Below are 16,462 nucleotides of genomic sequence, written 5' to 3'. Positions count from 1 at the left end.
AGCCCTGCCAGGCACCACGGCTCTTGCACTAGAAGGCACCAAACCCAAAGCGCCAGCGCATGCCAGGGCCAGTCGCCCACCAAAGCAGGACAGTGCCCAGGGCAGGCCCCATGCCGGCAGTACCGGGGCTTTGGGAGGCACAGATCAGGTGCAACAAAGCCGGACTGGGCTGTGCCGCAGGAGCTGCCAACCACGCATGGAGAGGGACACAGCCACGGAGCCACAACAGGATCCTGGAGGGGCTGCGTGGAGTGGGAAGAGCTCAGGATCTGGTGGCTCCCAAACCACTCCTGGGCCTAGCAGCTCAATATGTGATCTGGTGGCTTTCAAACCGCTCCTGCACCTGGGAAGAGGTCAGGATCTGGGATCTGGTGGTTTTCAAACCACTCCTGCACCTGAGAGGATCTCAGGATCTGGTATCTGGTGGCTCCCAAACCCCTTCTGTGCCTGGCAGTGGCACAGCCAGAGACAGCCATGGGCACAATCTGCCCCCAGAGTTTCCCTCCAGCCTGGACCTTGCTCCACAAGGACAATTTGGGATGGAGATCTGGGGGAGAGGGAGACTGTGCTGGGAGTCTTCGTGCAGTGGAGGGGCCCCCACTGCCATGGGTGTGGCAGGATCCAGCCTGCCCTGGGCACACACCGGGAATCCACCGGGAAAAGTGGCCGGGGGGAAGCTCTGCTTCCAAAAGGGCCCTGGGAGAAGCCCCCGGGAGGGCAGAGGGGGTGAGGGGGGTGGGAAGGGGGGGGGTTGCTTTTGCTTCTCTCTGTGCTCTGTGGTAACCTTTGGCTAGCAGCTTTCTGGCACCAGTTAACCGCGCAACAGGGGCATGAGGGGCTGCCTGTGCTGCCTGATGGCATTGTGTCCCCCTTGGCATGGGGTGGGGGGGTAGCTTTGCCGGGCATTTCTCCTTCCTTGGCAGCAGGGCAGAGATAGTGGCATGTGGGAAAGGGATGTGGGGCAAAACTGGGCACCCCACGGCTTTGTCTTGAAGCCACCTCAGGGGGAAGCTGCAGTCTCACCGCTCCCTGTGGCACAGGGACCGCATCCTGCTGTGCCGGTCTTGCCACCTGTGTGCCAGGATCTTGGGATGGTGCCACTTGAGCCCATCCTGGTGCCACTCGCCGCCAGCACCCATGCTTTGGGGCTGTGTCACCTGCTGAGGGGACACTCACACCTGGAGCTTCACCCCAAGCCCACCAAGCAGCTGGCAGAGAGGTCCTGGTACCCAAAATGTGTCAGGAGGTGGGCACCCGCCCCTGTCACCCCCTCATACCCCCTCCCCTGCCCCCAGCAGCCGTTCGGGTCCCTGGCAGGCTATTTTTGGAGGTTATTTAAATAAAAGCTTTTCCCAGCTGGCTCCTGGCTGTCCTCACTGGGATGTGCCAGGGCTGTGGTGCCCCCAGCATCATCCCCACAGTAGGGGGCACGGCTTGGCTGTGCCAGCCACCAGTTCACTGGGACCACTGGTGTGGGTGCCAGGTTGGTGTCAGACCCAGTTTCCCTCCTGGCAGGCAGAACAGCAGCTGTGCCACTCACTGCAGCCTCCTGACCCCGCTCAGGTACAGATACACCCCATCTTGGCTCCTGGCAGCCCCTGGCTGCACCATCTCTGTGGCTTCTGTGCCACATCCCAGTTGCCCCTGCCCTGATCCTGCTATGCCACCCCTGACTGGCTCTGGCAATTGTGGGAAGGGGTCAAGTGCCCACCTGCCTTCCAGGCAGCCCCCAGCACAGCACAGCCAGGGGCTGGTGTTTTGACAATACCCAGCCCTTGCACGGCAAGTCTGGGTACTGGAGCTGTGGCCACTGTGCCAGCAGGCACCCAGCTAAGTGCCAGCGAGATGCAGCCTGCAGAGCTGCTGTGCCAGGCATAGCTGATGGATGGCATGGCCGTGCCATGCTGCCCATATCAGGCCTGGCATCCTGCAGCATGCCCTGCGAGCAGCAGGCCCCCAGGCACCATGGTCAGTGACATGTTGGGTTTGGTTGCAGCCTGGAAGATGCTCATGGAACTCACAAGGTCATGGTACCACCACAGGCAGATGCAAAAGGTGCCCAGCCACAGCCAGAGCTCAGGACCAGCATGGCACCAAACTGGGCACTCTGCAGCCCACAGTCTCTGCACGTGGTCTTGGCTGGTCCAATGAATGCTTTGGTAAAGCCTCTGGCAGCACCTTCCACCAGGTGCTCCTAAACAAACTGGGATGGCTGGGGTGGGTGGAGGCTTCACTGCCTGGGCCCAGAGTGGTGGGCAGCAGTCACCAGCGGTGTCCCCAGAGCACAGCACGGGCCAGTTCTCTTTAATTTCTTTACCCAGGACCTGGATGAGAGAATCGAGGCTCCCTGGAGATGACAGCAGGTTGGGCAGGAGCGTGGATCTGCTGGAGAGTCAGCAGGGAATCTGCAGAAGGCTCTGGCCAGGCTGGAGCAATGGGTGAGACCAGTGGCACGATGTTAACCAGGCCAAGGGCTGGGTCTTGCTGCTGGGCCACAGCAACCCCAGGAAGGTTCCAGACTGGGGACAAAGTGGCTGGAAACTGGTGGAAAAGGATTGGGAGCATGGGGTTGGTGACAGTGGCTGGAAATGAGCCAGCATGTACCCAGGTGGCCAAGAAGGCCACCAGAATCCTGGCCTGGATCAGCAGTGGTGTGGCCAGCAGGAGCAGGGCAGGGGTTGTCCCCCTGGGCTAGGCACTGGTGAGGCCACTTCTCCAATCCTGGGGTCAGTTTTGGGCCACTGACTCCAAGAAGGACATTGAGGGACTGGAGCAGATCCAGAGAAGAACAATAAAGCTGCAGCAGGGTCTGGAGAACAGGGCTGGTAAGGAGCAGCTGAGGGACCTGGGATTGTTGAGCCTGGAGAAAAGGAGGCTGAGGGTAGACCGTCTGGCTTTCTGCAGCTCCCTGCAAGGAGGCTGGAGACAGATGAGGCTTGGTCTCTTCTCCCAAGGAACAAGTGACAGGACAAGAAGCATCAGCCTTAAGTTGTCCCAGGAGAGGTTTAGTTTGGACATGAGGAACAATTTCTGCCCTTTGAGGGTTGTCCAGGCCTGGCCCAGTCTGCCTAGGGCAGTGGTGGAGTCCCCATCCCTGGAGGGGTTTCCAAACCATGAAGATGTGGTGCTGAGGGCCATGGTCTGGTGGTGCCCTGGCAGTGTCGGGTTCATGGTTGTATTCCATAATTCAGTGCTATTTCCACAGCTGGCACTGAAGGGCAGCCCCAGCATAGTGCCTGGCTCTGCTGGGTGAGGTCTGTACCACAGCATTCACTATGGCCATGGCCAGCCCCCGTGGCTTGGAAGTGATAGCTCAGGGACTTGTGCCAGGTTCACCATTGCAGTGCCACCGGTGTCATTGGGGCACCATCACAGCCGGTGTCTCCCACTGCAGCACTGTCTGGCCATGCAGGGACCTCCTGGTGCCACCTGAATGGCCCTGCCCGGCACACACGAGCCCGTCCTGGTGTGGGCAAAGGCGTGGCTGTCTCACGGCCCGGGGTGACTCAGCGCTGCCACCGTGTCCTGCCCCTGGTGTCGCCCTCGACGGCCACGGCGGCAGCACCCCAGGACCCTCTGTGGGCTCAGAGCCCCCGGCACCGGCTGCGGCCGGCCAGGCACAGGGGAGACAGTGGCGGGGGCACGGGGGGCAGGACCCAGGGGATGGGTTCGGGAGTTCTCTTTCCTCCCGGTCCTGCCAGAGCCGCTGCTGCCGGCTGGGGCAGCCGAGCCGGTTCTGCCGGTTTGGGGCAATTCGGGGCGGTTCCGGGCGGGGGCTGGGGGTAGCGTCCTGCGGCGGGGGTCACGGTGTCCGAGGGGCGATGCCAGGACCGGGGCCCCACGGCCGGGCCCGGGGCCGATGCCGGGCCCAGGCGGAGCCGCCCCGAGGCGGCGGTGACGGGCGCGGGCGGGTCCCGGTGCGTCAGGCGGGCGGGGCCGGCGGGACGCGGCAGCGGCGGCTCCTCGGGCAGGTCAGCGGCGGCACCGGGGAGGGACGGGGAAGTGCGGCGGGGGACGGGGATCTCCTCTACGGGCTCGATTCTGCCCAGCCTGACCCAGGAAGGCCGACACCGAGACCGGGCCCGAACCCACCGGGCCCGTTGCAGGTAGGGGAGGCTCGGCTGAGGCTCAGGCTTGGCTGAAGCTTGGCTGGATTCAGCTCAGGCTAGGCTGGGTTCGGCTCCTCTCTGCTCTCCTCGGCTGTGTTCGGCCTGCCCCAGCCCAGTTCGCGTCTACTCGGCTCAGGCTCGGTTGGGTTCAGCTCAGCTCGGCCCAGCCCGGCCCAGCTTGGCTCATCTCGACTTCCCTCGCTGGGCTCGGCCCGGCCTGGCCCAGCCCAACTCAGCTCAGCTCAGCTCAGCTCACCTCACTCCTCTTGGCTGCCCAAGGCTGGTTTTGGTTCTCCTTGGCCCAGCTCCCTCCAGGAGCCATTCTGGGGTCCCTGACTCTGCTTCAGCCTGTCCCAGGCCCCTGATTTCCAGGTGCTGCCTGCACCCAGCCCCAGGCACAAGGTGCCACCCAACACATGCCCGTGAGGCCACAGCGTGGCACCCAGCTGATGGGCACAGCAGGTGGGAGCACCTGAAGGCGTTGGTGTGGAGCTGGCAGCCTCTGCACAGCCCAGTCCAACCAGTTTCTGGTGCCAGCAGCTGCAGCCCCAACTTTTCTGTACCCCACAGGGACGTGGGCACTGAGGGCCCAGCACAGTAGGTGCCCATGACAGACCTGGCGGGGTCAGCGGGTGAGAACCCATTTGCCTTCAGCGGCGGCGAGGAGGGGCTGGGCGAGGAGAAGGTTCTGGTGATCCACAGCCAGGCCGAGGAAGAGGAGGAGAAGGAGTTCAAGTGCATCCTCTGCGGAGAGTGCTTCGGCCAGCAGCCCAGCCTGGCCCGCCACCAGAAGCACCACGCTGGCGAACGCGCTTTCATTTGCGCCGAGTGCGGCAAAGCCTTCAGCCTCAAGCACAACCTCATCATCCACCAGCGCATCCACACCGGCGAACGGCCCTACCAGTGCGGCGTCTGCCAGAAGAGCTTCAGCCTCAAGCAGAACCTCCTCACCCACCAGCGCATCCACAGCGGTGAGAAGCCCTTCGGCTGCCAGCGCTGCGGCCGGCGCTTCCGCGAGCACCGCTTCCTCCTCAACCACCAGCGCACCCACGCCGACCGGCCCGGCCACGCTGACCAGGCCCAGCCGGGCGGAAGCCGCTCGCCGCCGCCGCCGCATGAAGCTAGCGGCAGCTCCTTCACCTGCCCGCAGTGTGGGAAGAGCTTTGACTGCCGGAGCAGCCTGGCCGCGCACCGGCGCAGCCACGGCGCCGCCCGGCCCTTCTCCTGCCCTGACTGCCACAAGACCTTCAGCCAGAAGGGTTCCCTGAAGCTGCATCGGCGCAGCCACGCTGCCGGCACCCCCTTCGCCCGCCCGCCCTGCGGCGACAGCTTCGCCCCGGAGGTCGCCCTCACTGCGCGCGGGGACGGGGACACCCTCACGTGAGACACCCCCCCCAAAAACCACCTCAGCACCCCCTGCCTGCCTTCCAACTGTGGGGTCCAGTGGTGTCCCCAAGTTGGATCCCCACCAGGTGCCAGGGGAGAACATAACACCCTGGAATTGAGTCCCGGGGGAGCTGGGGCCTGTCCCCAGGGTTTTGGGGCGTGACAGCTCCTCCAGAATGGCACAGGAAGCCACCAGCCAACCTGGGCACAGCCCTGTCTTGACCTGGGACCACCCTCTAGCCAAGCTCCTCACCCACTCCTCATCCTTCTGCTGGGGGTTTTTGCCCTCATAGTGCCAAGGCTGGTGCGACCAGCTCCAGCAGACTTGGCTCTTCCTGTGCCCCATGCCAGGATGAATCTCACGTAGCCAGTGTGGTTCCCTGGCAGCCCTTTGTCCAGCACCATGGTGGCACAGCCTCGTGCCACAACTTCAACTTGCTGTGCCAGAATGAGAAACTATGATGGAGGAGGAGGAGGGGAGAGGTTTCCCCAGGGCATCCCCATGCATCTCCCTGCCCCAGGATGGCTGTGGCAGGGGGCAGTGAAGCTGCTGACCATGTGCCACAGCCAAGGTGCCAGGTGCTAGTGCAGGGTGACCTCTGCTGTGCTGTTTTCCTTGCCCAGGGAATGACGGCAGCAGCTGCCAGAGCGGAGCTGGCCACCACCGTTTCACTGGGAAGGAGCTGCGGCACCCAGCTGCCAGGGAGAGGGGCGCGAAGAGGAAAGGGCAGTGGCTCACCCCAGCTTCACCAGGAGCCCCCACCAGCACCAAACTCACAGGAAATAAAGTTCAAATCCAACACCAAAGCTCGAGGGTGGAAACTGCTTCCTGCTGGCAGCCAGTGCAGCACACAGGAGGCACCGTGGTGAGGCAGAGACCAGTGGAGGTCCTGGCATGGTGCTGGCAGCGAGGAGCTGAAGGATGACTCAGAGGAGCACCCATCCAGGAAGGTGCCAGGGTTGGGGTGTTGGGAGGCCCCTGGGTGTCTGCTGGGGTGGGGAGGCTCTATGCCGGGGCTGTGCCAACACCAAACAGTGGCAGGGAGCTGGAGCCTTGCTGGGAGAAGTGAGCTTGGCTGGGATGGCTCTGGTATGCCAAGCATGGGGAGCGCAGCAGGAACTGGTGTATGGCATGGTGCCTGCTCTCAGTGACAGCAGTGTCCCAGGCCTGGCTCCCACTGGCTGCCGCATCCTGAGGGAGCTGGGCCAAATCTACCTCCCACAGATACCCCCAACACATTCCTGGGCTCAAGGAGGTGTCTGGGGGGAACTTGTGGCCGTTGGTGACACCCCAGTCTTCATCCCCCACTGGTGGTGGCACCAGCAGCACTGCCATGGCTGGGTGGGATGCTCTATCTTGGTCCCAAGGAACCTTTCCAAACCCAGGGGTGGTTTCAGTGTCTTGGTGCCAGCTGGGCTCGGTGGTGGTGGCTGCAGTTGCTGGCTGGTGCCATGCTGCCTCTGAGCTTCCCCTTTGCTGCTGCCACCTGCAGATGCTCCTAGTGCCCTCCATGTTCTCATTGACTCCATTAAAGCCTGGACAGTCTCATGTCTGTGTCTCACCATGAGCCAGGGGAACTTGGCCATGTACCTGTGGCAGCTTGGCACCAGGGTGAGCATACAGAGCCACCACAAACTAAGGGAGGTGTTTGTTTACCAAATACCCTCACTTTGGTTCCGTGTTCATGGCTCTCAGGGTGCAACTGGGCCAGGAATGGGGCCACTTTCAGAGCAGTGACACCAGCATGTGTGGAGTGCACTGTGTGGGTTGCTTGGCAAAGTGCTGGCTCCCATTTGGTCTTGCCACTGCACCATGGTTTTGGTTGAGATTTCTCGCAGGGGTGGTTCTCTTCCTCTCCCACTGCCTTTGCCATGCTCTCTGGGCTGCGATGGCCTCCTGTCATCGTGGGATGGTGGCAGAGCAGGACTCCCACCTCACATCCACTGCTGCCCAGGTGGTGCAGCTCAGTGGTGGGGCTCAGCCCATGCCTCACAGCGGGTCACTGGAGTGCGTGCCACAGCTCCACTGTTGTCAAAGGGGAACCTGGAGCTGGAGGAACCCCAGCATGAGCAGGACACAAGATAAATTCTTCTGTCTGTAGTGAAGAGATGGAGTTGGTGGGCAAGAAATTGGCTGGATGGTCACAGCCAGCGGGTGGTGGTCAATGGCTCGATGCCCAGTTGGAGACACGTGGTGACCTCGGGGGTCGGTACGGAGACCCGTGCTGGTTATGCTCTGCATCAGTGGCACGGGCAGGGGGGTTGCGGCGCCCGCGGCACGTTTGCAGATGACGCCGGGAACTGACGTTCCGCTCCGTGTTTCCCGGGGGCCGCTGAGGACGGACAGCAGCAGCGGCAGCGGCTCGGGGGGCGCATCCGGGGCGGGCCGGTGGCGGTGCCTCACAGGCACTTCCGGCCGGGCCTGGCCCCGTGGCGGCAGGGCTCCGGCGCCGCTCACGGCTAGAGGCGGGGTCCGGGGAGCCTCCCTTGGTCCCGCGGGGCCGCCGAATGTCCGGGGCGGCGGGAGGGGAATGTGGACGGCAGCCTGAGTCCGGGCTGTGACGAGCCGGGTGTGGGGGGAGCTTCGGCATCGGGGCTCCCAGGCCCTCTCCCACATCAACCGCGGGCTTGTTGGCGTCCGGGACTCCCGGGTCAGCGGTGGTGGCCGTGGGGGGACCGTGGGAATCAGATAAAGGTGTTGTGAGGAGAAGTGGCTGCAGGCTGTGTCCCTCTCCTTCGGGAGCTGCTCGCAACCGAGGCTCCGGCTCCGCACCATCTCAGCCCGGACCCCTTGGCATCCCCGGTCACCGTGTCCTCACCGGGCAGTCACGGAGCTCTCGTGCCCCGGGACCGCAGCCTGGCACGGCGGCTTCTCGCTGGCGTGGGATGGGACCGCTTGGGCAAGCGTGTCACGGACAGACCTCGGCTGGCCACTGCTAGCCCCGAGTGGGCAGGGGCAGGATGGGCAGGAAAGGACCTCTAGAGATCATTCAGCCCAACCCCCTGCTAAAGCAGGGCACCCACAGCAGCTTGACCAGGATCACAATGGCCAGGGGGGTTTGGAAGCTCTCCAGAGGAAACTCCACAACCTCTCTGGGCAGCCTGCTCCAGCACCCTCACACCAAAGAAGTTTCTCCTATTCAGATAGAACCTCCTGGCTTCCAGTTGGTGCCTGTTGCCCCTTGTCCTGTCCCTGGGCACCAGTAAGATGAGTCTGGCTCCATCCTCTTGCCCCCCATCCTTCATCTCTTGCTGAGCATTGATCAGATCCCCTCTCAGGCTGCTCTTCTCCATGCTCAACAGCCCCAGGGCTCTCAGCCTTTCTTCCTCACAGAGATGCTCCAGGCCCCTCAGCAGATTTACAGCCTCCCCTGGACTCTCTCCAGTAGTTCTCCCTCTCTCCTGAACTGGGGAGCCCAGATTCCCAGTAACCTTTTTCTCTTCCATGCACTTGGAGATGACTCCATAGGAGCAGTTCTGTGTCTGGAGCTGAAGCTGAGAGGCTTGGAAGTTCCTGGATCCTCTTCCTGACCATTTTGGACAGGAGCTGCCACTGGCTTTTCCCCAGCCTCAGGCCTTTCTTCTTCAGGACTTTCCTGAGATTCTGGAGGTCAGCCATGGCCCCAGCCAGCTCCCCCCGCACTCCTGGGTGCATCTCAGCAGGGGCCCACAGATCTCGGGGTGTCCGCCTTGGCCAGATGTTCTCCCAACCCCTCCTCCCCAAAGGGAGACCCTTCTCTCCCCCAGAGCCTCCCAGGGACAGGGCTCCTGAGGAACAGCCTGAGCAGGAAGGCGAGGCAGGAGCCCCCCTTCCCATGCCTCCCGGGTTCCATCTGCTGCCCTACTTCACCCAGCACCCCGTGCTGCGCCTGGGAGCTCCCCGGGGTGAAGGTGTCCCGGAGGTGGCAATTGTGGTGGGGATTCGTTTCTCTGTCTCTGCACACCCGGGTACGGGGGTTTGGCGACGCAGCAGCCGGCAACACTGCAGCAAGCAGGGGGAGACATATGGCAGCCGTTGACACTGGCGTGACAGCAGCTAGAGTGAGTGAAGCCACCCCGGTGCCGCCTGCTCTCCATCTGCTGGTGGCCGTGGGGCTGCTGGCCAGGGCCAGAACCCCTCGGAGGAACTGGGGCAGCCGAAGCAGGAGGAGCCCGTGCCCAGCACCACACCGGGAGTGGTACCAGGCTGGTGTTTGGAGCCCGTTCCCCTCTCGCCGGTGTCGGTGACACCTCCGGGTGTGACATGCGCTGGTGCCGCGGCCCCGGGTGGCTTTTTTTGGCGTGTCCTAGTTGTGCCACCACCCCACAACGTGCCGGCAGCGCACGTGGTTGGGCCGCTGCTAACCGGGCCAGGAGCCGGTGCCACGGGGCGGGGGGGGGCTGGGGCAGTGGAGGGGCCACGGGCGCTCAGCTGTGCTGCAGGACTCACAGAAGCACAAAAGGACCCAAATCGCTTCCTTTCTGCCTTTTTCCTTTTTTTTTTTTTTTTTCCCTCTCGGTTATTTCTGGATTGGGAGCAGAGCTGGGAGAGCTGGGGGAGGGGTCAGACACCGAGGGGTGTCCAACACCCTCCTCTTAGCACCCTGAAGGACACCGATTTCTGGGTCTTAGAGCTAAAAATGGCTGTGGTGACTTTACTGGGGATCAAGTAGGGAGGGAGAAGAGAGGCTGGACACAGCTTGCCTGGTGCATTGACCTGCAATGGACATTTGGACACCAGCACTCAGTCCTGGATCAGCAGTGGTGTGGCCAGCAGGAGCAGGGCAGGGATTGTCCCCCTGGACTGGGCACCGGTGAGGACACACCTCGAATCCTGGGGTCAGTTTTGAGTCCCTTGCTCCAAGAAGGACATTGAGGGGCTGGAGCAGGTCCAGAGAAGAACAATAAAGATGGTGAAGGGTGTAGAAAACAGGGCTGGTGAGGAGCAGCTGAGGGACCTGGGGTTGTTCAGCCTGGAGAAAAAGAGGCTGAGGGGAGGCCCCCAGTCTCTCTACAGCACCTTAAGGGAGGTTGGAGCCAGGTTTGGGTTGGTCTCTTCTCCCAAGGAACAAGTGACAGGACAAGAAGACCCCCCCCCCCCTCAGCACTGCTGCCCCATGGCTACTCATCCCCAGCCCCACGGTCTGGGTGCAGCCAGGATCCTGCTGTGGAGCTCCTGGCCACTCAGGGGCTGGTTCCAAAAGCTCGATTCCCGAGGCTCTCTCCTGGTTTCCTTTTATAGAGAAAGAAGAACTGTCCCTGCAGAACTGGAGCAGCTCTCCAGATCCTCAGGGAGGGTGAGGAGCTGCTGGCTCTGCAGAGGCCATCAGTGTTCCAGGAGCAAGCTGGGACAAGACCAGGGATCACCAGCTTGGTGGCACCAGGAAATGGCCTGAAATTATGCCAGGGGAGGTTTAGGTTGGATATTTGGAGACATTTCTTCACTGAGTGGTCAGGCATTGGAACAGGCTGCCCAGGGAGGTGGTGGAGTCACCACCCCGGAGGTATTCGAGCAACCTGTGGCCATGGCACTTGGGGACGTGGTTTGATGGCCATGGTGGTGGTGGGATGACATTCGGACTCGATCTTAGAGGGCTGCTGCAACCCACTTCCATGATTCTGCCATTCCCCATCCGCACCCAGGAAACCCTCTGCCTCCGAAAGGTCCCTGTGCCCTCTGTACCACCCGCAACGGCACCTGCCCACCCACCACCGCCCTTCGTGTCCCACATGGGGTCTGCCTTCGGAAGACGCGCGCCGGCTGCCCGGGAGCAGCGGCCGGCGCGGGCTGGGTTAATGCAGAGCCAGGCTGGGGCCGGCCCCGCCGCCTCCCACCGGCACGGGCAGCGTCGCCACGGCGATAAGAGCCGCTCTGGCCGACCGTGGAGACACAGCATGGCGCCCCCGTGCGGGCCGGGGGTGAGTGCCATGGCGCCGGGGGGACAGGGACGCGTTGCTATGGGGATGAGAGCCCCCCAGGGATGGGGAGGGGGCAACTGTAGCAAAGGGGCCCAAACAGACCCAAAATAGACCCAAATGGATCCAAATAGGCCCAGATGGACCCAAACGGACCCAAACTGTGCCTCGGCCTGTCTGTGGGGGCAGCAGCTGAGTGCTGCGTCCAAGCGGTTGGAGCGAGTAGCTTTCCCCATCGTTATCCCAGCAGGATGGATTATCCTGACAGGATGGCTGAATTCTCCCCACGGGATGGATTACCCCACCCTGATGGGATGGATCATCCTGATACAACAGGATGCGTTATGCCAACATGATGGGATGGGTTATCCCGAGAGGAAGTCTGGATTATTTTGACACCAACCCCACCACCACGGCCCCCCTACAGGCACCAACTCCCCACCCCCACTGTTCATCCCAACCCCTCCCCAATCTTCCCATCTCCAAGCTGGATCTATCTGGGATCAGGTTTCACCATCATCCCCAGGATGCAGCCAGGATCCCCACCCCTGCCCAAGCCTCCTGTGGCACACGTGGGGGGATGTCCAACCACCCCATTCCCCACTCAGGACAGAACCATGAGGTGGGTACATTGATGGGGTAGGGGGGATTTGGCACTGCTCTGTTTGTGTTGGGGTTTTTTTGGAGGGGTGGGGTGGAGGGGGGCTGCGAGGTGTGTGTGGGGGGGATGCACACCACCTCCCCTCCACCCTGCAGCCTCTTCCCCCGCCCCGAGACTTTTTGGTGTTGTCCACGGTCTCGCGTGGGTTTCTCCCAGCTCTTATCTCGCCTCCTCCCTGGAATTTGATCACCGCGGGGGGGGGCAATGACCAAGCGGCCACGGTGGGGGGGGGCAAGGGACCGGAGGTTTGGAGTGAGCAGCAGTGGTGGAGGTGAGGAGCTTTTCACAGCGGTAAAACAGAGGGGGGGGTGGGGGTGTGAAGAATAATGAGAGGAGATGTGTGTGAGGAATACTGGGGGAGGGGGAGGGGGGGGGGGAATTGGGGAGGGTACTACTGGGAGCAAAATTGACCCCAGGTAGTGCTGGGGCAGTAGAGAGAGAAAGGAGGAGGAAGGTGGTGAGCAGTGGCCCCCCCATCCAGGTGAGCAGGGGGCAAGGGAAGGGGCTTGGGAGGGGTTGCATAAAATAGGGATTGGGGGGGCAGCAGAAAGCCTGGGGTGGGTACAGAGCAACTCCCTCCCCTACCCCCACCCCTCCCACCCCCCACCCCCTGCACATAACAGTGGCTTAGGGGTGCTAGGGAAATTTGGAGGATTCTAGGGTTGATGGGGAGCCCCATGGCAGGACCCCTGTGATGGGAGGGGGACCCCCGAGCTGAGCCTCTCCCCTTCCATTAACCACCACTCTGGGGTTCACTGGGCACCCACTGTACCTGGCTTCAGCACAGACCACATAGGACCCCTAAACTGGGGGAGAAGGGGGTCCCCAGCATCCCCCAGTGGCTCCTTTCTGGGGCTTAGATGTTCCCATTGGGCTGGTGATGGACAACCAGCTGGGTTTGTGGTGCTGTGGGATGGGGAACTGGCATGGCATGACACAGCATGGCATGGCAGAACATGGCACTGCACAGCATAATCCCTGCTTTGCCAGCACAGTGTTGCACGGCAGAACAGGGTGGCCTTTGCTGTGGCAGCCACTCACACATGCCCTTGTCACCCCACATCATGCCCATGCCACTTTTCACCAGGTGCTGGCACCGTCAGCTGGTGGGAAAGGGTACTGGGGCTGCACAAATGGTGGCTGCAGAGGGCAGGGATCGGCCACTCCTTGTGCTGGCTGGCTGCAGGCAGGGCCACATCCCCATGGCTGATGTCCCCACAGCTTATGTCCTCACATTCCCTCTGCCCCCAGGTCCCTCAAAGATGTGGCTGCTGGGGCTCTTCTGGGCTCTGTCCATGCTGGCCACCATGGTTGGTTCTGGCCCTGCAGTGCCACCACCGGGCATGGCATCCATCTTCGCTGACCTGTCGGCAGCAGAGCTGGGTGCGGTGCAGAGCTTCCTGCTGAGCCGCCCCGAGCTGGGGCTGTCCCCAAGCCACCACGGCCCCCTGGCCAAGAACAGCCTGTTCCTGGTGGAGCTGCTGCCCCCCAAGAAGCGCCTGGCCCTGCGCTACCTGGACCAGGGCGGCCCCCGGCCCCAGCGCCAGGCCCGTGTGGTCATCTTCTTTGGGGGACAAGCAGAGCCCAATATCACCGAACTGGCCGTGGGGCCCCTCCCGCAGCCCAGCTGGTACCGGCCGCTGTCCTTCAAGGGTGGCCGCAGCGTCCCCTTCACGGCGCGGCCGATGACGCTGCTGGAGTACAAGGAGCTGCAGGGTGTGCTGGCCGCCGCCATGGCCCCGCTCAACCGGCTGCTCCGCGACGCCACTGGCTTCTGGTACCACAATGGCAGCTGCCAGCACCCCCGTGGCGGTGAGGGCGACGGCCTTGGGCAGCGCTGCCTGACCTTCTCAGACGTGGCACCGCGGGGGCTGGTGTCCGGCGAGCGCCGGAGCTGGCTGATCCTGCAGCGCTTTGTCGAGGGCTTCTTCCTGCACCCGGTGGGGCTGGAGGTGCTGGTGGATCACCGGGACCCCGACCCGCAGCGCTGGGCGGTGCAGCAGCTCTGGTACAACGGCCGCTACTTCTCCAGCCCGCACCAGCTGGCGGAGACCTATGAGCAGGGCACGCTGGAGGTGGCGCGGCTGCCCCTGCCCCCTGCCCGCCAGCTCTTCTCCAGCTACGAACCCCGCGGGCGCTTTGCCACCGGCACCCCGGGCAAGGTGCGGGGCGCCAGGGTGTGCGAGCCGCAGGGCCGGCGCTACCGGCTGCGTGGCAACCTGCTGGAGTACGGCGGCTGGAGCCTGGCCTTCCGGCTGCGCTCCTCCGCTGGGCTGCAGCTCTTCGACCTGCGCTTCAATGGCGAGCGCGTGGCCTACGAGGTAAGCGTGCAGGAGGCCATAGCCTTCTACGGCGGCCACTCACCGGCAGCCATGCAGACCAAGTACATGGATGCCGGCTGGGGCATGGGCTCCGTCACCTACGAGCTAGCTCCTGGCATCGACTGCCCAGCCACGGCCACCTTCGTGGATGCCCACCACCTGTACGACACCGAGGGCCCCACCCGCTTCTCCCGTGCCCTCTGCGTCTTCGAGCTGCCCACCGGCGTGCCCCTGCGCCGCCACTTCGACAGCGACTTCCAAGGCGGCTTCCACTTCTACGCCGGGCTGGAGGGGCAGGCGCTGGTCCTGCGCACCACTTCCACCGTCTACAACTACGACTACATCTGGGACTTCCTGCTCTACCCCAACGGCGTGGCGGAGGCCAAGGTCCACGCCACTGGCTACATCCACGCCACCTTCTACACGCCGCAGGGCCAGCGCTACGGCAGCCGCGTCCACAGCCACCTCCTGGGCAACCTCCACACCCACCTGGTGCACTATAAAGTGGACCTGGATGTCGCAGGTGCAGGCCCCTGGGTCCCTCCCCAGCTACAGGGAGGGCGTTGGGAGGTGGCACCAGGTCCCGGATGCTGCACCAGGGGTGGCTTCACTGGCTGGGCACCACAGGCTGGGCACCACCAGGCCCCCAAGGATGATGCCACCATCTGGGGTGGCATCTCCATGGGGTGCCCCAGGTGAGGTGCCACCAGCAGACCACTGCTGATGGCCTTTCTGCTTGCAGGCACGGGCAACAGCTTTGAGACCATGGACATTCGCTTTGAGAACATCTCCAACCCCTGGAGCCCTGGTGCCCGCGTGGTGCAGCCCTGGCTGCATCGGCAGCCGCGCCACAGTGAGCGCCAGGCTGCCTTCCCCTTTGGCAGTCCCCTGCCACGCTACCTCCTCGTCACCAACCCTCGCCAGCTCAACCGCTGGGGTCACTCCCGTGGCTACCGCATCCAGCTCAACTCCCATGCCAGCCATGTGCTACCACGGGGCTGGCAGGAGGAGAAGGGCATCTCCTGGAGCAGGTAGGTGTCTGTGGCAGCAAAACCTTGGCCATGGTGGACTCTGGCATGGGCATGGTGCAAGGAACTTTCCCGGTGGCACCTCATGCCCTGTTACTTGTTCCCACCCTGGCACCCTTGGCTGAGCTAGTCACAGTCAGAGATGCCACCATCATCTCCCCAGTCCTGACATGGCACCCTGGGGGAGGGGACATATCCCCAAGGGCATTGGGGTCTAGGCTGCGAGCACCCTAGCTGAGGGATCCAGGGTCCCCCCAGCCTGGCACATGCTGCTGGCCTCACCAGTGCCACTTTGAGCCCACCAGGACCCTTCACCAGCCCCATGTCCACCACTGTGTGACCAGGCAGCAGGTGGCTCATCCAGGAGAGCCTGGGCACGGCTGGGAGCTGTGTCCCTGCCCTGCCCAACACCCACACGTTGGATTCTGCCCTGTGCCTCCTGGCAGGTACCACCTGGCTGTGACGCGGCACCATGAGAACGAGCACAGCAGCAGCAGCATCTACGCCCAGAACGAGCCCTGGGAGCCACTGGTCCACTTCGAGAGCTTCCTGCGGGACAACGAGACCATTGAGGACCAGGTGGCACCACGGGCAAGGGACACGGGCCGGGGGGGCACCGCCATGCCATGGCGGGGGCCGGCAGCAGGACCTGCTGATGGCCGCCGTGTCTCCTGGAACAGGATCTGGTGGCCTGGGTGACGGTGGGGTTTCTGCACGTGCCACACGCCGAGGACATCCCCAACACAGCCACACCGGGCAACGCCGTGGGCTTCTTCCTGCGCCCCTTCAACTTCTTTGATGAGGACCCGTCGGTGGCATCGCGTGACCCGCTCATCGTGCGCCCGCTGGACCCCCCGGCCTTCACCCACCTGCAGATCCAGCGCTGGACCCCCGCCAGCCCCGGGCCCTGCAGCGCCCCAGCCCCCTTCACCTACAACGGCACCTACCGCCAGGACTGACCTGCCCCGGCGCGGGCACGGGCACGGGCACCGGCATAGCCATCCTGTGCCATGACGGGACGCCAGGGTGGCCGCAGTGACACCAAGGCATGGGCCATGCTGT

General features: G+C 63.4%; 2 protein-coding genes across 2 annotated transcripts; both read left to right on the top strand.

Annotated features, from left to right (window-relative positions):
* Positions 1 to 3,849: 3,849 nt before the first annotated feature.
* LOC128898302 (gastrula zinc finger protein XlCGF7.1) lies at positions 3,850 to 6,790 on the top strand. The gene is made up of 5 exons (XM_054171397.1): positions 3,850 to 4,106; positions 4,680 to 5,173; positions 5,241 to 5,261; positions 5,306 to 5,489; positions 6,120 to 6,790. Exons 2-5 carry the CDS (start codon positions 4,717 to 4,719, stop codon positions 6,124 to 6,126), a joined length of 669 nt encoding a protein of 222 aa, XP_054027372.1. The 5' UTR covers positions 3,850 to 4,106; positions 4,680 to 4,716; the 3' UTR covers positions 6,127 to 6,790.
* A 5,469-nt stretch (positions 6,791 to 12,259) lies between these two features.
* On the top strand, positions 12,260 to 16,372 carry AOC1 (amine oxidase copper containing 1). Its single transcript, XM_054171379.1, has 5 exons — positions 12,260 to 12,322; positions 13,303 to 14,895; positions 15,115 to 15,403; positions 15,847 to 15,979; positions 16,081 to 16,372. The coding sequence occupies exons 2-5, from the start codon at positions 13,314 to 13,316 to the stop codon at positions 16,357 to 16,359; spliced, it is 2,283 nt and encodes a 760-aa protein (XP_054027354.1). The 5' UTR covers positions 12,260 to 12,322; positions 13,303 to 13,313; the 3' UTR covers positions 16,360 to 16,372.
* The last annotated feature ends 90 nt before the right edge of the window (positions 16,373 to 16,462 follow it).

Source organism: Dryobates pubescens, chromosome 21 (assembly GCF_014839835.1).
Source record: "Dryobates pubescens isolate bDryPub1 chromosome 21, bDryPub1.pri, whole genome shotgun sequence".
NCBI classification, from domain to species: domain Eukaryota; kingdom Metazoa; phylum Chordata; class Aves; order Piciformes; family Picidae; genus Dryobates; species Dryobates pubescens.
The sequence above is the reverse complement of the archived record's forward strand: the minus strand, read 5'-3'. Positions and strand labels throughout refer to the sequence as shown.